Source organism: Pollachius pollachius (assembly GCF_949987615.1).
Source record: "Pollachius pollachius genome assembly, chromosome: 20".
Taxonomy (NCBI): Eukaryota; Metazoa; Chordata; class Actinopteri; order Gadiformes; family Gadidae; genus Pollachius; species Pollachius pollachius.
This window is the reverse complement of record NC_136953.1, coordinates 11,351,559-11,373,043: the sequence shown is the minus strand read 5'-3', so window position 1 is coordinate 11,373,043 and position 21,485 is coordinate 11,351,559. Positions and strand designations below refer to the sequence as shown.

General features: G+C 43.8%; 1 protein-coding gene across 1 annotated transcript; it reads right to left on the bottom strand.

Moving 5' to 3' along the window:
• Positions 1–974: 974 nt before the first annotated feature.
• Positions 975–2,306, bottom strand: LOC307091322 (zinc finger BED domain-containing protein 5-like; the record flags this gene model as incomplete). Its single annotated transcript, XM_079758265.1, has 1 exon — positions 975–2,306. The coding sequence occupies one exon, from the start codon at positions 2,304–2,306 to the stop codon at positions 975–977; it is 1,332 nt and encodes a 443-aa protein (XP_079614391.1).
• Between the last annotated feature and the right edge of the window lie 19,179 nt (positions 2,307–21,485).

The window sequence follows — 21,485 nt, the reverse complement described above, 5'->3', positions numbered from 1 at the left end:
CAACAGCAGACATGAAAATACATTTGTTACGAATGAGATCAATCTCATTTTAGATTTATGTTGCCTACTGTAAAACCGAAGAGATCAGTCGGAGTCAATTGCGAATCCTATAAAGTTGGATGGAAGCCGATGAGTCGGATGACACCTAGGATAATCCCTCAAACCACAAATCTATGAACAAGATATACATTGAAGTAGAAACATGTATTTCCCTGTGATATCAAAGAAGTTTTTCCACTTTCATTTTGCCACCATTTCTGGGCGATGTGGGTGATCTGTGTAAGGCCAGTTTATAATGAATGACCAGTTCAAATAGGATATTATATTATATTATATTATATTTCTGTCATTGTTTTATATATATGCTCTAGATCAGTGGTCGGCAAATAGGGGCCCGCGGGCCAATTTTGGCCCGCCATCTATTCTGTCTGGCCCACGAGATGACGTTAATTTGATGTAAAAAAAAAAAAAAAAAAAATTAATTAATTAAAAAAAAATTATTTTCAACCCCATATTTAAAAAAAAAAAAAAAGGCATACAGCAATCCCATCAATTTCGAAACATTTATTGAGGTATAGATGATAGTCCTAAAGTGACAAAACAACAGGTGGAACATCTGTGCAGTTATCCATGACGCACAGGTCGGAACGGTATTGGCACGCGAGTGCGCGTAATCTTGTGCAAAAAAACCCCAAAAGTGTCCCGTCTCCCTCCTCCAGTGGGCAAGGTAAAAAATAGGCTACGTTTCGTTAAATTAACAACATAACAAGGTCTGCTCAAATGTGAAATGGCCCAATTAAAATAAAACTTAAAGAAAGTGAAAGATGAATGCACATTGTCCGCGTGGGAGAAGGATCTGCGCTGCTCCTGAATAAAGACAGAAAAAAGGGAATTTACAATTTAAATAAGATCAAACAATATAACTGGGCATTTTTTTTAGGCCTACTATTTAAAAAGGCCAGTAGGCTACTCACTTAATGGGAAAAGTGGCTCCTCCCTTCGGTCACAATTTTGTGGATGTCGGGCGACAGGGATGTCACTTTTATTCTCAAGCAGTTCTCCAAGCTTGCATTGGTCAGACGGTTCCTCTCGTGTGTCTTGATTGCATTCATTGACGAAAAGCTGGACTCACACGTGTAGGTAGATGAAAACATCGTCAGCACATAAAGGGCAAGTTTCTTGATAACAATGTACTCTTCTGAGCATCCGATCCAGAAATCCTCCACGGAATGCGCACTAAACGCATCACGGACGAGGGAGCTTGACTGGAAATCGATGAGCTCCAACTGAAGCGTTGCCTCGTCCAACGAGCTCATGGTTGTTTTGGCCAGTGAGGAGAATTCCTCGCTTCGCGTGGACAATGGGTCGTGGACAAAGCCAACAATTTCCCTTGGGACACAGTAGTCTCGGAACCGCGACTGAAAGTTGTCCCGTAGCTTGTCAAGGAATTCAGTCATAATTCCTGTCACTCGCCCCCCTCCCTGTGATTTTAATGTTGCAAAGTGCAAGAGCCTTCCACTTGCTAGATCAGACTGGAACAACTCCAGCTTCCTTGTAAACGAATCCATCTTCTCGATCAGGTCCACAATGGTTTTCCCTCTCCCTTGTAGTTGCAGGTTCAGCTGGTTAAGATGGCCAAAAATATCAGTTAAAAACGCGATGTTTGAGATGGACATTTCACCTTCTAGAAAGGCCAGGTGATCGTCTAAAGCACGCATCTTGCTCATTCGCAGGAAGGTTTTCACTTGATCTAGTAGCGCACAGAAGCGCTCCAGTGCCTTTCCTTTACTTAACCAGCGCACGTCATTGTGAAGTAGCAGATCTTCGTAGCAGGCCTCTGACTCAGCAACAAGTTGGCGAAAAAGACGGTGCTGTGTGCTTGATGCACCCCGGACAAAATTAATGACTCTCATCACTTTATCCATGACACTCTTCAGCTCGCCACTGAGTCTGGCGCACAGGACACTCTGGTGAATTAGGCAATGTAGTGCGTGCATTTGTGGTGCTATCTCCTTCAATCGGGCCACCAGACCTCTGTGGCAACCAACCATGGCAGGTGCACCGTCTGTCACGATGAGGTTTATTTTCTCAAATGGTAGTGCATGTTGTTTAATCAATTCCTCCACTTTGGCAAACATAACATCCCCAGTGGTGTTCCCTTCTAATGGAATTAGAGCCAACAACTCCTCCCTGAACTCCTTCCCATCAAAATACCGCACGTATATGCACATCTGACTGATATCAGTGTTGTCTGTACTCTCGTCAATGGCAACGGAAAAGTAGTTGGCCTGACTCAGGCCACTCATAATTGATCCGCGCACATCGTCAGATAGGCTCTCTATGCGTCGGGAAGCTGACCTCGCTGAGAGCGGCATTTATTCACTGAGGTTGGATAGCACTCTGGAGACCAGCGCTCAATTCCTGTTTAATGTATGTTAATACTAAAGGGTAACTCTTAAATGTAGTGATATTTCAATTGAACTGATTTATATAGCTTTCGACCACAAATTGATCACAACCTCCATGGGGAAGTGAAGAGAGCAGTTGGCTGACACTCCTGAGACAGGGGTTCAAGTCCAACTGAAGTTCATAAATGGAAAATAAGAATTTTCTATATCATGTGAGTGGTAAAGTCAAGTCTAACCGCCATCAACAAAATCATCAAAACTCAGTCGACGCAGGTTTGAGTCCCAGCTCACAGGGATTAAGAATTGGCTCGTCCTTTCTTGCTGAGCCTAGGTGCTGGTCACCGCTTAGACCCAATGTTTAAGTTCCCTGATGGAGTAAGTACCTTAATGGATACATCTTATTTCTCTATCATGTGAATGGTAAAGTCAAGTACTACCGCCAAAACATCCTGATCTGTGTCTTGGTGGTGTGGCGGTAAGGGCTCTTGGTTAACACTCTGCAGGTGCAGGTTTGAGTCCCCGCTCACACGGCCAATAAGAAGCTGACCTTTGTGATGAGCTTTCAGACACTATGTAGGTTCACGTTCCCCGCACAGAACCAGGGTTCAAGTGGTTCCTTAATGGATGCATCTTATTTCTCTATCGTGTGAATGGTAAAGTCAAGTATAACCGCCAAAAATGTTCTGGTCGGTGTCTTGGTGGTGCAGCGGTTAAGGGGTGTTGGTTAAAACTCTGTGGACTCAGGTTCGAGTCCCCGCTCACACGGCCACCAAGAAGGGGATTGATTGATGATTGATTGATTGATCAGTGTCAGTGGTGAACTCTGATGAACTCTTACTTCTGCATCATGTGAATTGCAAAGCCAAGTACAACTTCCGAGCACGTCCTAGTCGGCGTTCTTGGTGGTGCAGCGGTTAAGGGTTGTTGGTTAACACCCTGTGGACTCAGGTTCGAGTCCCCGCTCACACGGCCACCAAGAAGGGCATTGATTGATTGATTGATCAGTGTCAGTGGTGTCAGTGGTGTCCAACTGATGATCTCTTACTTCTGCATCATGTGAATTGCAAAGCCAAGTACAGCTTCCGAGCACGTCCTAGTCGGCGTTCTTGGTGGTGCAGCGGTTAAGGGCTGTTGGTTAACACTCTGTGGACTCAGGTTCGAGTCCCCGCTCACACGGCCACCAAGAAGGGGGTACCCCCAAAAGGGCCCCCAACGTGTGTGCAGAACCCCCCCACCCCCCCCTTCCAGGGGGATGGGGGGGGTGTTACAACTAAGAGGGTTATGCAACTTTTTTGCACAATCGAATGAATGAATGAATGAATGAATGAATGAATGAATGAATGAATGAATGAATGAATGTAATCAATAAAGTTTGTCTAATTAAAGATAGCTCTCCCCCGCTGTTTTAAACTCATTTATGAAATATAATGTGCAGTGAGTTCAACTAGGAGCTCTGGTGGTGATAACTGATTGTATTGCCCACTGAACCACATTATATGACATTTTTCAAGGATGGATTTAAAATTCAAAGAAAGCTATTTTGTGTATAAAACATACCATTTTTCATACTGAAAAATCTTAGTGGAACTTAAACACAGAACCTCAGTGTTCATAACTGAATTTTTTCCCATGTGCCATTGATATACATATTGAAACAGTCTAAAATAATGTTTGATATCATATCAGGTTCTTTAATCATTATATCTTGCCACTGCAGCACCAACACTCATACAATTCATGGGCAGAGTTTATGTTTGGGATTGTATTCACATAATGTCATAATAAAAAAAGTCAACAATATGTATAGGACTTGAACCACTGCCATTAGCAGGTTTTACCACTATGCAACTAACATACTTACTAATGATGGTAAGATTTTATCTTTCATATTGTAGTCACATAATGTCTTTGTCCTTGAGAAACAACCAACATAAACAAGAGTTGAATCCTGGTCTTGAGCACAATAGCAAGTAGATCATATCACTTACATAGTAACAAAACTATGTTGGAAATACTTTTTTGAAATTGATGACTGCTGCCTCTTATTCTTGGTTAAAATTCTTTTAGTGATAAGTGGTGATTTCTCCCATGAAAACAAATAGTTCTGACACAAATAGGATGATCAACATCATAGGGACTGGAACTTGCTTCTCTGACTGGTAACCTATAAACAACTTTCTCATAACCTTAGGATTACACAGAAAAGCTCCAATATACATGTCAGATGAAAAACACACCTACAGGTGTGTGTGTAGACATCTGCTGCTTCCATAACAACTGCTAATATTCTACAGGTCATCCATTAAAGTAGGAGTAGGGTATGTACACTCTCTCACTGACAGATACACACACATATATTTGCAGAAAAAAAAAAAAATCTAGCCATGATCTAGCATGGCTCCCGCCCTGGTCCTAGCAACTGAGGGGGCGATAGACTAAACTAACCCCGGGCTCTTCAGGGTTCCCCAACAGGGCCTTGTGGTTAATAGAGGAGATGAAGGCTAAACACCTGGTCACACCAGGACCAGGATCTGCTGCTAGCACGAGGTGACAAGAACGTCTGGACCATGGGGGAGGTCTCCGTGGTTTGTGTGTGCGTGAAGAGAAAAATAGCCGGCGTAGAACCTCTGTTATTCTCTCTATAACTCCTACTCTCTTATCAGTAAAAAGTGCAACCCAGCCCTTTGAACATCCTAGTCGGCGTCTTGGTGGTGCAGCGGTTAAGGGCTGTTGGTTAACACTCTCTAGACTCAGGTTCGAGTCCCCGCTCACACGGCCACCAAGAAGGGGGTACCCCCAAAAGGGCCCCCAACGTGTCTGCAGAACCCCCCCATCCCCCCCTTCCGGGGGGCTGGGGGGGGTGTTACAACTAAGAGGGTCTTGCAACTTTTTTGAACGTTTACTAAAAAAGTTTGACTACTTGAAGTTAATGCTAGTTAACCCCTCGGTTTTAAACTCATTTAAGAAGTATAACATGCATGGAATTCGACTATGAGCTCTGGTGGTGATAACTGATTGTACTGCTGGCTGGTATGACATTGTGATCATTGATATTTAAGGGTGGATTTGAAATTCAAAGAAACTTATTTTGTGTATAAAACATTTCATTTTTCTTAATGAAGAATATCAGTGGAACTTGAACACATCTTTCTACCATATGCCATAGATATTGAAACAGTCCAAAGTAATATTTGATATCATATTCACACCATGACTTTCAGCTTGAAAACCCTTAGACAAAATAGTGATTTGATACCTAGTATCAGGTAGTTGAAAAACCAGCCCTTTGAACATCCTAGTCGGCGTCTTGGTGGTGCAGCGGTTAAGGGCTGTTGGTTAACACTCTGTAGACTCAGGTTCGAGTCCCCGCTCACACGGCCACCAAGAAGGGGGTACCCCCAAAAGGGCCCCCAACGTGTCTGCAGAACCCCTCCTTCCCCCCCTTCCGGGGGGCAGGGGGGGGTGTTACAACTAAGAGGGTCTTGCAACTTTTTTGGACGTTTACTAGGAAGTTCGTCTAGTTGAAGTTAACGCTCCCCCTCCGTTTTAAACTCAATTAAAAACTAACTATGTTGCATGTTATATAAACTACAACATGCAGGGAACCCTAACCGAGAGCTCTCTCCACTGCGCCATAGACGCCCTGGTATCAGGCACTTGAATCACTATGTCTTACCACTGCACCACCAAGACACATGCAATTCATGGTAAGACTTTATATTTGGGATTAAATTCACACAATGACATTAAGAAAAAACACCAACATGTACAGGACTTGAACCCCCGTCTCAAATGGTTCTGCCACCGACTGACTGATAACCTGTAAACAGCTCACCTGTGCCAGGATCAGGGTCTGCTGCTGGACCAACATCTGGACCATGGGGGAGGTCTCCGTGGTTTGTGTGTGTGTGTAATCCGTTTGGGGGTGTAGTGGGTGTTGGGTGGGTGGTGCTGTTGGGTGGGTGGGGGGGTAAACCAGATGGAAGACAGCTTCTACTTGTCCAGGGCTGATCGTGTTGGCTCTCGAATGAAAATAACCGAAGAAAAATAGCCTGCGTTGAACCCTCTGTTATTATCCTGTCCTCGAACTGCTCGAACAGTAAAAAAATGTATTTGTGAGAAAAAAATCGTGATTCACATTTTTCCCTGAATCGTGCAGCCCAACTGGTACTGGTCATCTTGAAACCCAAACTAAACATAGCGGGGCCTCCATTTTATGTAGCCCTTTTACCCCTATAATAAAGAGGGCAGGGCCCTAGGCTCTTCAATCAATTTTAAATTATTAGTTTTGATTTCCTATATTATGCTAAACATATAACACCAGCACCCTTATTAAATATTAACCACTAAACACACACAATATCCACACTACCAAGGGCGTAGGAACCGGGGGGGACGGAGGGGACGTGTCCCCTCCAATATCGGAGACAGGCGCATTTGTCCCACCTAAAAATTATACCGGATCTGTCAGGCTGACATAGATAGTCACAGATCCCACAGATCCCACGCTTGTCGCGTGATTTCCTTCGCCCGAGCCCTGTCAGCCAACCCGCGTGAATAGTCCTCTTCGCTCCTCCGAGCCAAGAGAACTCGGTCGGCTACTCACACGTCCAGGTAAAACGCGATGGGCGTCCTTGAAGCGCCCCCTCCTGGCTGGATGGCCATATTACAGTTACCCGTGTTCACTCACCGGAGTCTCCCGTATCAGATATTCTATTGCCATCCCTTCACTTGACACTCAAGTTGGATATTGTGGCAACCCGTTTCCCCGATTGTCAGATACCCGGCAGGAATCACACGGAAAGCAGGGGTTAAAGCCCTGTCGGCGTTTATTTCGACAGAATAAGTAGTCTGTATACTCGTGCTAGGGTCTCCGTGAGCCTCTAGATAGCCGGCGCTTCGCCGTTCGCCCGGTCTGGTGCTTACTCCCTCCGTGTCACTCTCCCTGTGCGGACTCTCTCCGTGGCACTCTCTCGTTCGCCTGGTCTGGTGCCCCTTTTATGCCGGCTCCCGGTCCATTCCCTTCCTCCGGCCAGGTGTCCCCGATTGCGCTGATTGGGGGGAGAGACGTGGTGCTCTCTGTCGCCGGCTGGAGGGTGGCGACGGTAAACCCCCGTCTACTGCGTGTCCTCGGACCGGGCGGGTCCGGCGGCGGGATGCCACACTCCTCCACCGCTTGCTCAGGCCCCTGGTCGTCGGTGAACCCGCTCAGGCAGGCATCCCGGCCATTCACTTCGGGGGGGCGTGGTTGGTGACCAGGATGACCTCCCTCCCTAGGAGAAAATACCTGATGTTTCGGAGGGCCCGGGACCACCGCGTCACTCGTGCGTTGGTGGGTCACCTGCGGGGTGGTTCTCTCCGGCTCCGGAGTTCACGCACCGGGTCCGGTAGCCGGTGGAAGATCGGGCAGTCCTTCCCGATTAGCAGCGGCACCGGTAGGTGGGGTACGATCCCTGCCCGCATCGTGAATACCCCGTGCGGGGTCCGGATGACGACGTGGCAGGTCTCGAGCGTCCGGCCGTCCCCGTGTATGCAGGTCACCTCTATGGGCGCGCCCTCCTTCCCGCCCGCCAAGTCGGGGCGGAGGACAGTGACCACACTGCCGGTATCCACGAGGGCCTGCGTGCCCCGGTTCATTACCCGCGCCGGTATGGTCGGGCCTCCTGTTTTCCCCTGTGCCCAGCAGGTCACTAGCATGCCGGCGTGGCTCGTCTCGCGGCCCCGCCTCCCGCGGCCTCGTCTCCCGCGGCCTCATCTCGGGCCGCGTCGTCTCTGGCGGCGTCGTCTCCGGCTGCATCGGGGCGGCGGTCGCGGAGGCGGTTGCGGCGGCGGTCGCGGCGCTTAGTTCGGTGAGCCGTAGTACGACCTCGTAGAGCAGGGCCAGACTCTCTGTGGTCTCCCGCTGCTGCTGGGCGGGCGTCGCCGCGGTCCCATCCGGGTTCTGCATGCCGGCTGAAGGGGGTTCCCTCACAAAACTGGCCCGTAGCGCGGTCGAGTTGCCCGCATCCTCCACCATATCTATATATATTTATATATTGTGGTCTCCGGCTTGGAGAATGAGCCGTGTATCAGGAAAGCACGTGGCAACGGTTGGTTTAAGCCGACTTCGGCGTTTATTGTAAGCAACAAAGACAGGATAAGGGTGCGCGTGGGTCTCCGTGAGCCTCACGCCTCTGCAGTCCATGTGTGTCTCTGCCTCTCTCTTGCTCTTGGTCTGGCCCTCCTCTTAAGATGGCTCCCCGGTTTTCGGCCAGGTGTCCCCCAATCACCCTGATTGGGGGGAAGGACCCGGTGCTCTCCGTCGCCGGCTGGTGGGTGGGGGTGGTACACCCCGTCCTTCACGGTCCCACGGGACCGTTCAGGCCGAGGCTTCAGGGGCGGGATGCCACAATATGTATATATATTTATATATATACATATATATATATATATATATATATTTATATATACACACACACACACATACGCAAACACATACTGACACACACACAAAGACAAACCATATCATTTGATGTGACCTTCACGACTCAAAGTGATGGACAGGGAAATCTGCATGTGCATGAATTGAGCCTAATGCTATGAAATGTTTAATTTGTGTGCGTCTGTGTGAGTCTACGCCTGTGTGTGTGTGTGTGTCTGTACTTGGGTTTATGTTTCTATGTTAAGTATAGATAATAGATATGTGGATAGAAAGATGGATAAATGGATCAACACTACACTGCAAGCTCTTCACAGCCGCTGATTCCAATTGTCTACAACAACGTTGCATACTTTAGCAGTCTTAAAACACCTCTTTCTGGGACACATGGAGACTATGGCGTTAGGAGATGGGAAATGGGTGTGCCTCACCCAACCAGTCTCTGTCGGGTACAATACATTACCACTGTGCACACAGGACGCGCGTGTGTGTGTGTGTGTGTGTGTTTGTATCCTTCTTTCGTTCCCTTTAACTTTGATATCTTCATTTTGCCACCTATCCCTTATGCTGTTCTTAGGAGGTAGTTTTCCTATTTTCTATTTTTAGCACAGGTAAGGATGGATCTTGGATCTTTCCCGATTATGTTCTATGAAATCCTACTAAACTGGACCTACTAGACTACCTTAGTGTCTGTGTGTTGTCTGTGTGTTCCTCAGATTTATTTTGAGGGTTTTATTAAATGGGAGTCGGGAGATCCAAAATAATAGCCAGACAGAATGCAGCTGAACAAGCTCTGAATGCTGTAGAGACAGTCTGTTGCCAAATAAATAACAGCTTCTCTTCTATACTTTTTCACAGGGCAAGAAAAAACAACAACACAGAAAGGTGGATGAGTTTAGAGGGAAATAGTCCAATCAAATAAGAATACCAAGATGTGACTAAAACATTTATTTATACAAATGTTTGAACCAACCTTTTAAATGCAACCTGTAATTAAGGTTGCATTTAAGAGTTTACAATATATTGTACAAAGGCAGACAGAACAGATATTGTGAAAAGAAAGACCCAAAACCTAAAACATCATGACATTTGTACAGATGTTCACTCAGTTAAACCTTGATACAACCACAAAAAAAAAAAGTAAAGCAGCCAGAAACCTAAACTACCTGACCCTGACTGACACGGGATAAATTCTATCCTATAGATCTAGATCTATAGTTTTTCATATAGTTTAATCATAGTTATAGTAATTAATTATAGTTTATAATATAGATAGCCTAATGTCCAGGGGACATGAACCAGGATCTCTGGTGACCACAACCAAGAGCAATCGACCATCAAGGCATTGAGGCTAAATTGATACATTGTGAAGTGACTCGAACCCAAGAGTCACTTCACAATGTACTTCATCCGCAATGGGGCTGATGACCGGGAGCTCGCCACAGCGCTGGAGATATCCAGAAGAATATTTGACATTACATTCCACATGACTATGTGGTTGAAAAACAACAGTCATAAGCAGGACTTGAAGCTGGGTCCCAAGCACGTAATTCAGCAGGTCTTACCACTGCACCTCAAAGACACTTGGTTATTCATAAAACTTCAAATGGAAGGGCTTTCATCAGTGGGCCATAGGCTCAATCACCATTGTGTTACCTCACTGGCATTAGGTATACATTAACTTACATGACAATCTTCTTCAATTTAACTATATCCTATTAAATCACAGATTCAGTCCTTTGTCGCAAACAGGTAAAAACACAAAGGAAATTTTCGATTTTAAAAAGCAAAATAATAACTTCAGCTTCATTCAATTAGGTCTCGATACTTTGAGTCCGCCGTGTGCCGCATCTGGTGGTGCGTGCGCAACCGAGCAGACTCTCTGGGGCAATGGGCCGGCTTGCGCACCTGTTGCGCATTAAGCAATCAATCAATGCGCACGGGATGCACTAACCACAAACGAACACACAGTCGATCCATGCTTCCATGTAGCGTTTTCTTCTAACCAATCCATAAACCAGTTTTGACATCATCCCCCTGTGATGGGGCTGCAGATTTTCCTGCAAGCTTTTATTTGCAAAGTAGCAGTTGAAACTTTCGTGAACACCGGCTTGTGGACTACCACTTCCACTTTGTATCTTCCTCCGGTGAATACAATATGGGATGAATAAAAGAAAGCCATTATCATACAATCATGCAAACTCAAAATAGACCCCCTCCTGCTTTTCTATTCATACCGTTCTTCAGGGGATTGAGTCAGCGCACAACAGCGGACAGGCGGTTCCGCCTGTTGTGGCTGCTGGATGTGGAAGCGGAGGTTGTTGTTCACCTAGAGGGGTCGGCGGAGACCAGCGTTGCCAGATTGGGCAACACTATTTCCCCCCCATTTCGTCACAGTAGAATCCACGCCAGGCTGGTTCTTGGTGCTTCGTTCTTTTTTTTACACACTCCCAAGATCTCCTAGCCTGGCTCCGCCCGCCAAAGTACTTCGGCTAAATTTTAATTTCCAGAGATGTGGACTCGAGTCACATGACTTGGACTCGAGTCATGATTTTGATGACTTCAGACTCGACTTGACAAAATTACGCATGACTTGCGACTAGACTTAGACTTGACTGCTATTGACTTGAGACTTGACTCGGACTTTGCCTCTTTGACTTGTAATGACTCGACATGTCTTGAGTCAAAAACATTTGTAGTTTTAGATATCTAACCTATTTCCCGCCTAGAGGGCTATACACCCAAGACGCATTCACTTCCGTGAAGATGAAAAAAAAAACAGCGAGCGAAGACAAATCTACACTTCAATAATATCCACGAACGAAATTTCGATATTGTTTATACTTTATTCAGAATAACAGTTTTAGTTTCATATCAGCTGCGTTTTGAGTTGGTCCCATTGAAGCCGTCTGGCCAGCCTCTGACACTTAAGACATCGTAACTAAATCATTGTTCAACCATTTACCTTCGTTCAAAAAATATAACAAATCTACACACTCGTATCTTCAATAATATCTAAACTGAATTTTGATATCATTTATGCTTTCTTCAGAATCACAGTTAAAGTTTCATATTGGCTTCGTTTCAGTTGGTCTCATTGATTTACGTTGACGCTGGAGGTGAGGACGTTCAGCAGTGTTGCCAGATTGGGTGGTTTTCCCACCCTATTGGGCTACTTTTAAAAAGATACGATTTCGGCGCATGTGCATATCATAACACATTTGAAGACAAACAATGAACATATTATAACTGTGTTGATAAGAAATGACTGTACATTAGAGTGATATGTTGAAATTATGATCAATAGCCTAATAATGACATTATTAAGTAAAAATACATGACTTGTTCAAGACTTGAAAAAGTTTGGGACTTGGACTTGGACTCGACTTGGCTTTGGTGTGACTTTGACGTGGACTCGACTTGCCTTTCCCTGTCTTGACTTGGGACTCGACTCTGACTTGACTGCTAAGACTTGGGACTTGCCAAACAGTGACTTTGTCCCATCTCTGTTAATTTCCCTTCAGTACTACGTCTGGGTCTGCAGTATGTTAGTGGGTTTTCTCCATCCAAATTTTGTGCGTCCAATCAGCGAAAAGAGGGAGTGGCTGAGAGCAATAATGTTAAAGTCAGCTCTTGTTGACGGACATCTTCCCGGCCAGATGTCCGTCAACCTGAACTCCAGCACAGCATCTGGCATTTGAGGAAGAACAAGTTGATGCTGATATGCTGGTAAAGCCGACGTCTTTAGGACGCCTCCTTCTGCTAGGCTAGCCTTAGGTGCTTCTCTTAAACTATCTTTAAGACGTTTATCAGCACTGGCAATCTCAATGTCATAATGACTGGCAAGGCTAAGGAGCTGTTCTTTAGTGAGCTGACAAAGCAACTCCTAAATGGACTACCAAAATGGACCCTGCTGGTAATCAAGACTAAGGCAACATCAACCTCCGGGAGAACTAGCCGACAAAGTCAAGCTACACACCACCACTTGACAAATCCAGAAGCTGTACAAAAACAAAGTTAGGACCCTGGACAAGTTACCACAACTGTCCCCATAAGCAATCACTAACTCAAATAACTTTACAAATCAATCACTGCTGAGCACAGTGAGCAAGCCTCCGAGTGCAAATGATCATCTAAGCAAGCCCCCTGGCACCTGCCTAACTTTAAACTAACCCTAACTGTCAGGATTACCTCGAAAATAGAAAAGGCAAAATAACAAATAGTGCACCGATGGAAGGATAGATTGCTCTGCCCAGCAGCCGGCACACTCCCTAACTAACCAGGGAGATCACTCACAACTTAAAATCATAGCACTCAGATTCAATACTCACCATACTCACCATGAAAAGAAGCTGCTCACAGCCACACTGCCAAACACCACCAAAGCATACCAGGTTACTCTGTCTAGGGGAAAAATAGAAAAAAAATTAACTCTGCAAAACTCATCCAGATTTATCCCGGATGAGCCCCCAATATGTTACGACCCGGCTCGAGGGAAGTAACATGAAGCAGACAAACAATCTAAGAATCTAAGAAAACTGGGTTTTTTGTAACAAAGGTTAATCCAGCTGGTGAATGGGGACCTTGCTGCTAGCCCTGGCTGGCCAGCGAGTGAGTGAAGCCTCCCAGGCTTTAGGTGCCAGGTAACGAGGAGAAGGAGGGGCTGAAGGAGGAGCTCTGCAAAACATGGAGCAGATCTGCACATAACAAGTCATTCACCACAATCATTTCACACAGACAGTTATTCCCAATCATCCGTTCACCATCCCACAAAACCTGCCGTGGCAGGAATCTAACACATGTCTCCAGAACAGATAGGTAACAGCTCTACCACCTGCGCCACAGAGGCACCAGCAATGATTTGGTGAGAGGTTATTGACTTTACAATTCACGAGACATCGGTTCAAAACATCCAATAGGTTTGAAGAGAGTGTTGTTGGTGGGGACTTGAACCCAGGTCTGCAGTGCTTATGCTCATCTGCCCTTATTAACATCAAGACACTCCACTTGACCAAAGACATGCAAGTGGTAATCTGGTCGAAGTTATATTTGACACGTTATATTCACATGACATTGATTCCTATATGAGGTCAACTATAAGTATAACTTCTGAGCACCTTGCTCTGTGTGTCTCGTTGTTTGTACCGGAGGTAGTCGATGCACACCAAACCTCAACCGAGATCTGGAGACATGGGCTCAAGTCCCAGCCATCACAGTCTCCTTGAAACTTCTGGGAGAGAATTAGGGAGATGACTTTTTAACTTTAGAACCTTTTACCAATAAGAGGTGCCTCGGCAGGGGAGCTGTTTCCTATCTGTTCTGGGGACATGTGTTCTATTTCTTCCACGGTGGTTGGTGGGAACATCTGTCTAGTGAAGGGATCTATACTCTCACACATTCATATGGGGTCTGTGGGACACCCATTCTCCCATACTGTCAATCCCACTCACCCATTCATTCCGAATTACCGTCTGGCCAAATTGATTAATGTGAATTAAGTCATTCACAGCAATCACTTCACACAGACAGTTATTCGCAATCATCCGTTCACCATACATTCATTGCCACAAAACCTGTCAAGGCAGGAATCGAACACATGTCTCCAGAACAGATAGGTAACAGCTCTATCACCTGCGCCACAGAGACCAACAATGAATTGGAACCCAGGTCTGCTGTGCGAATGATCATCTGCCCTTATTAACATCAAGACACGCCACTTGACCACAAACATGATAGACATAATGTGGCCAAAGTTAAATTTGACACGTTATATTCACATGACATTGATTCCTATATGACGTCAACTATAAGTATACCTTCCGAGCATCACACTCATGAGCATGTGCGTCTCGGTGGTGTCATAATTGACTTTACAATTCACGTGACATCGGTTCAAAAGATATATTATGTTTGATAGGGTTATTGGTGGGACTTGAACCCAGGTCTGCGGTGCTTGTGTACGTCAGTCCTGATAAATGTCAGAACACTCCACCCTCACCACAGACATGCTAGCCATAACGTAGTCAAAGTTAGATTTGACACGTTATATTCACATGACATTGGTTCCGAAATGACGTAAACTATAAGTTTAACTTTGGAGCATCTCACTCTGTGCGTCTCGGGAACCACACTCTCCTTGTAACTGCTGCGAGGGAAGTAGGGGGATAAAATGAGATTTAAAAAATCAGCTTTGCGGCGGGTGTAAACTAGCAACGATACATGTGTTAATAAATAAACTAAATTGCACTGGGTGCTAGGTAGGGCTGCAACTCTCTTTCTACATGAACAAATCTCATGGTTGAAAGATTTATGAGCCTGCTTTATTGCCTGACTTTGCGTCAAACTTCGAGTGCAGATATTGCACTCGATTTTTACATTATCAAATTGAAAGAAGTTGAAAGAAATGCTGACCAATTGGCTTCTCAAGCATTGGTTCAAACTTCAACAGCAGAGCCATTGACTTCTGCATCCACAGTTATGACTTCAACAGATGGAGTATTGACTTCTGCATCCACAATTCTGACTAAAACAATTGGACCGTTGACTTCTGCATCCACAGTTCTGACCTCGACAGATGGAGCAGTTACTTCTGACCCATTGACTTCTCAAACTACGGTTCAAACTTCAACAGCAGAGCCATCAACTTCTGATGTCATAGTTTTGACTTCAACAGCAGAACCATTGACTTCTGCATCCACAATTCTGACTTCAACAAATGGACCATTGACCTCTGCATCCACAGTTCTGACGTCCACAGATGGACCGTTTACATCTGACCCACTGACTTCTCAAACTACGGTTCAAACTTCAACAGCAGATCCATCGACTTCTGCATCCACAGTTCTGTCTTCAACGGATGGAACAGTGACTTCTACATCCACAGATATGACTTCAACGAATGGACAATTGACTTCTGCGTCAACAGTTCTAATTTCAACAAATGGGCTTTGACCTCTGCATCCACACTTCTGACTTCAACAGATGGAATAGTGACTTCTGACACAATGACTTCTCAAACTACTGTTCATACTTCAACATCAGAGCCATCGACTTCTGACGTCACAGTTTTGACTTCAACAGCAGAGGCATCGACTTCTGCATCCACAATTCTGATTTCAACAGATCAACCATCGACTTCTGCATCCACAGTTCTGATTTCAACAGATGGACCATTGACTTCTGCATCAACAGTTCTGACTTCAACAAATGGACCATTGACGTCTGCATCCACAGTTCTTACTTCAACAGATGGACCATTGACTTCTGCATCAACAGTTCTGACTTCAACAAATGGACCATTGACATCTGACCCACTGACTTCTCAAACTAATGTTCAAAGTACTGTTCTACTTCAACAGCGGATCCATCGATTTCTGCATCCACAGTTCTGACTTCAACGGATGGAACATTGACGTCTGCATCCACAGTTATGACTTCAACGGCCACTGGAGGGCGCCAAACCACCCGTTTCATTAAGCCGCACATTATCTCCTTGGCTTTTTTTTTTAATTAACTTGAAAACCCGCAGTGTTGGGCCCATCTTCGTCAATCGGTGACTCATCACTTCTGTGACATGGGCAAACTGTAAACTTTTACACGTATACATTTTATGAAACATTTTATGGAATCGGATTGTTTGATCTTTTATGGAGATGATTCATATAGGATATATGATTCATATGAAATAATTAGCATTTGACGAGGTGACAATCAAGACAACCCCAAAGAGAAGCACTTATGGAATCACAACACCACCAATGCCTTTATTTCAGGTTATCTTGAAGTGTTTAACCAGGTTTTAGAACAAGCAGGGGATATGGCTGTGTATGTCGAGTAAAGGTACCCCGACAAGTAGCACATTGAGTTGAAGACAAGACCCAATCAAGACAACCCCAAATAGAAGCACTTATGGAATTTAGATACCATCAATGCCTCTATTTCAGGTTATCTTGCTGAGTTTAAAATTTGAGAACAAGCAGTAGATATGGTTGTGTAAGTCAAGTAAAACTACCCCAACAAGTAGCACTTACTAAATGTAAACCAGACAAGTCAATGCTCCTGTTAGGGTAATACTTTTGACAAATGCATCCCGTAGTTTCACGGATTGGTTGGGAGTTGAAGACCAGACCCAATCAAGACAACCCCATGAGAAGCACTTATGGAATTTAGATACCACCAATGCCTCTATTTCAGGTTATCTTGGACAGTTTAAGTTTAACTGGTTAAGGATGGAAACAATGCAACCCCAAAGAGAGGCACTTAATAACCCAACCTTTCTTGATCCTAAATGTTGTCTCACCTGAGGAAGATCATGGAATGATGTGGCAGGTCAGAATCTGCTCATCTAATATAGAGGATGCTCCGCCAGGCCCTCCCCATTTTTTTGTTTGAAAAGCACCAACGATTTTGTAGACGGTTGTTAACGACCACACTTTTTTCCCAGGTGAACAATTCCTCATCACAAACAACTAGTATCAAGCAACAATTAGCATTTGATGAGGTGACAATCAAGATAACCCCAAAGAGAAGCACTTATGGAATAACAATACCACCAATGCCTCTATTTAAGGTAGGAAGTGTTTAAGAAGGTTTTGAGAACATGCAGGGGATATGACTGTGTAAGTCAAGTAAAACTACCCCAACAAGAAGCACTTACTTAATTCAAAAAAGTCAAGTCAATGCTTGAGTTAGGGTAAAACGTTTGACAAATGCATCCCATAGTTTCACGAAATGGATTGAGTTGAAGACAAGACCCAATCAAGACAACCCCAAAGAGAAGCCCTTATGGAATTTAGATACCATCAATGCCTCGATTTCAGGTTATCTTGCTGAGTTTAAAATCTGAGAACAAGCGGTGTATATAGTTGTGTAAGTCAAGTAAAACTACCCCAACAAGTAGCACTTACTAAATGTAAACAAGACAAGTCAATGCTCCTGTTAGGGTAACACTTTTGACAAATGCATCCCGTAGCTTCATGGATTAGTTGGGAGTTGAAGACAAGACCCAATCAAGACAACCCCGAAGAGAAGCACTTATGGAATTTAGATACCACCAATGCCTCTATTTCAGGTTATCTTGCTGAGTTTAAAATTTGAGAACAAGCAGTGCATATAGTTGTGTAAGTCAAGTAAAACTACCCCAACAAGTAGCACTTACTAAATGTAAACAAGACAAGTCAATGCTCCTGTTAGGGTAACACTTTTGACGAATGCATCCCGTAGTTTCATGGATTAGTTGGGAGTTGAAGACAAGACCCAATCAAGACAACCCCAAAGAGAAGCACTTATGGAATTTAGATACCACCAATGCCTCTATTTCAGGATATCTTGCTGAGTTTAAATTTGAGAACAAGCAGTAGATATGGTTGTGTAAGTCAAGTAAAACTACCCCAACAAGTAGCACTTACTAAATGTAAACAAGACAAGTCAATGCTCCTGTTAGGGTAATACTTTTGACAATTGCCGTAGTTTCACGGATTGGTTGGGCGTTGAAGACAAGACCCAGTCAAGACAACCCCAAAGAGAAGCACTTATGGAATCAAATTACCACCAATGCCTCTATTTCAGGTTATCTTGGAGAGTTTAAGTTTAACTGGTTAAGGATGGAAACAAGACAACCCCAAAGAGAAGCACTTATGGAATTTAGATACCACCAATGCCTCTATTTCAGGTTATCATGCTGCGTTTAAAATTTGAGAACAAGCAGTGCATATAGTTGTGTAAGTCAAGTAAAACTACCCCAACAAGTAGCACTTACTAAATGTAAACAAGACAAGTCAATGCTCCTGTTAGGGTAATACTTTTGACAAATGAATCCTGTAGTTTCACGGTTTGGTTGGGAGTTGAAGACAAGACCCAATCAAGACAACCCCAAAGAGAAGCACTTATGGAATAACAATACCACCAATGCCTCTATTTCAGGTTATCTTGAAGTGTTTAAGAAGCTTTTGAGAACATGCAGGGGATATGACTGTGTAAGTCAAGTAAAAGTACCCCAACAAGTAGCACTTACTTAATTCAAAAAAGACAAGTCAATGCTTGAGTTAGCGTAATACGTTTGACAAATGCATCCCGTAGTTTCACGAAATGGTTTGAGTTGAAGATAAAACCCAGTCAAGACAACCCCAAAGAGAAGCACTTATGGAATTTAGATACCACCAATGCCTCTATTTCAGGTTATCTTGCTGTGTTTAAAATTTGAGAACAAGCAGTGTATATAGTTGTGTAAGTCAAGTAAAACTACCCCAACAAGTAGCACTTACTAAATGTAAACAAGTCAAGTCAATGCTCCTGTTAGGGTAATACTTTTCACAAATGCATCCCGTAGTTTCACGGATTGGTTGGGAGTTGAAGACAAGACCCAATCAAGACAACCCCAAAGAGAAGCACTTATGGAATTTAGATACCACCAATGCCTCTATTTCAGGTTATATTGCTGAGTTTAAAATTTGAGAACAAGCAGTGCATATGGTTGTGTAAGTCAAGTAAAACTACCCCAACAAGTAGCACTTACTAAATGTAAACAAGACAAGTCAATGCTCCTGTTGAGGTAATACTTTTGACAATGGCCTTAGTATCACGGATTGGTTGGTTGTTGAAGACAAGACCCAATCAAGACAACCCCAAAGAGAAGCACTTATGGAATTTAGATACCACCAATGCCTCTATTTCAGGTTATCTTGCTGAGTTTAAAATTTGAGAACAAGCAGTGCATATAGTTGTGTAAGTCAAGTAAAACTACCCCAACAAGTAGCACTTACTAAATGTAAACAAGACAAGTCAATGCTCCTGTTAGGGTAATACTTTTGACAAATGAATCCTGTAGTTTCATGGTTTGGTTGGGAGTTGAAGACAAGACCCAATCAAGACAACCCCAAAGAGAAGCACTTATGGAATTTAGATACCACCAATGCCTCTATTTCAGGTTATCTTGCTGAGTTTAAAATTTGAGAACAAGCAGTGCATATAGTTGTGTAAGTCAAGTAAAACTACCCCAACAAGTAGCACTTACTAAATGTAAACAAGACAAGTCAAAATTCCTGTCATGGTAATACTTTTGACAAATGAATCCCGTAGTTTCACGGTTTGGTTGGGAGTTGAAGACAAGACCCAATCAAGACAACCCCAAAGAGAAGCACTTATGGAATTTAGATACCACCAATGACACTATTTCAGGTTATCTTGCTGAGTTTAAATTTGAGAACAAGCAGTAGATATGGTTGTGTAAGTCAAGTAAAACTACACCAACGAGTAGCACTTACTAAATGTAAACAAGACAAGTCAATGCTCCTGTTAGGGTAATACTTTTGACAATGTCCTTAGTATCACGGATTGGTTGGTCGTTGAAGACAAGACCCAGTCAAGACAACCACAAAGAGAAGCACTTATGGGATCAAATAACCACCAATGCCTCTATTTCAGGTTATCTTGGAGAGTTTAAGTTTAACTGTTTAAGGATGGAAACAAGACAACCCCAAAGAGAAGCACTGAATAACCCAACCTTTCTTGATCCTCAATGTAGTCTCACCTGGTGAAGATCATGGAATGATGTGGCAGGTCAGAGTCTGCTCATCTAATATAGAGGATGCTCCGCCAGGCCCTCCCCATTTTTTTGTTTGAAATGCACCAACGATTTGGTAGACGGTTGTTAACGACCACACTTTTTACCCAGGTGAACAATTCCTCATCACAAAAAACTAGTATCAAGTAACAAATAGCATTCAATGAGGTGACAATCAAGATAACCCCAAAGAGAAGCACTTATGGAATAACAGTACCACCGATGCCTCTATTTCAGGTTATCTTGAAGTGTTTAAGAAGGTTTTGAGAACATGCAGGGGATATGACTGTGTAAGTCAAGTAAAACTACCCCAACAAGTAGCACTTACTTAATTCAAAAAAGACAAGTCAATGCTTGAGTTAGGGTAATACGTTTGACAAATGCATTCCGTAGTTTCACGGATTGGTTGGGAGTTGAAGACAAGACCCAATCAAGACAACCCCAAAGAGAAGCACTTATGGAATTTAGATACCACCAATGCTTCTATTTCAGGTTATATTGCTGAGTTTAAAATTTGAGAACAAGCAGTTTGTATAGTTGTGCAAGTCAAGTAAAACTACCCCAACAAGTAGCACTTACTATATGTAAACAAGACAAGTCAATGCTCCTGTTAGGGTAATACTTTTGACAAATGAATCCCGTAGTTTCACGGTTTGGCTGGGAGTTGAACACAAGACCCAATCAAGACAACCCCAAAGAGAAGCACTTATGGAATTTAGATACCATCAATGCCTCTATTTCAGGTTATCTTGGAGAGTTTAAGTTTAACTGGTTAAGGATGGAAACAAGACAACCCCAAAGAGAAGCACTGAATAACCCAACCTTTCTTGATCCTCAATGTAGTCTCACCTGGGGAAGATCATGGAATTATGTGGCAGGTCAGAATCTACTCATCTAATATAGAGTATGGTTGAGTTGAGTGAATGGTTTGAGTTGAAGATAAGACCCAATAAAGACAACCCCAAAGAGAAGCACTTATGGAATTTAGATACCACCAATGCCTCTATTTCAGGTTATCTTGCGGAGTTTAAAATCTGAGAACAAGTAGTGTATATAGTTGTGTAAGTCAAGTAAAACTACCCCAACAAGTAGCACTTAC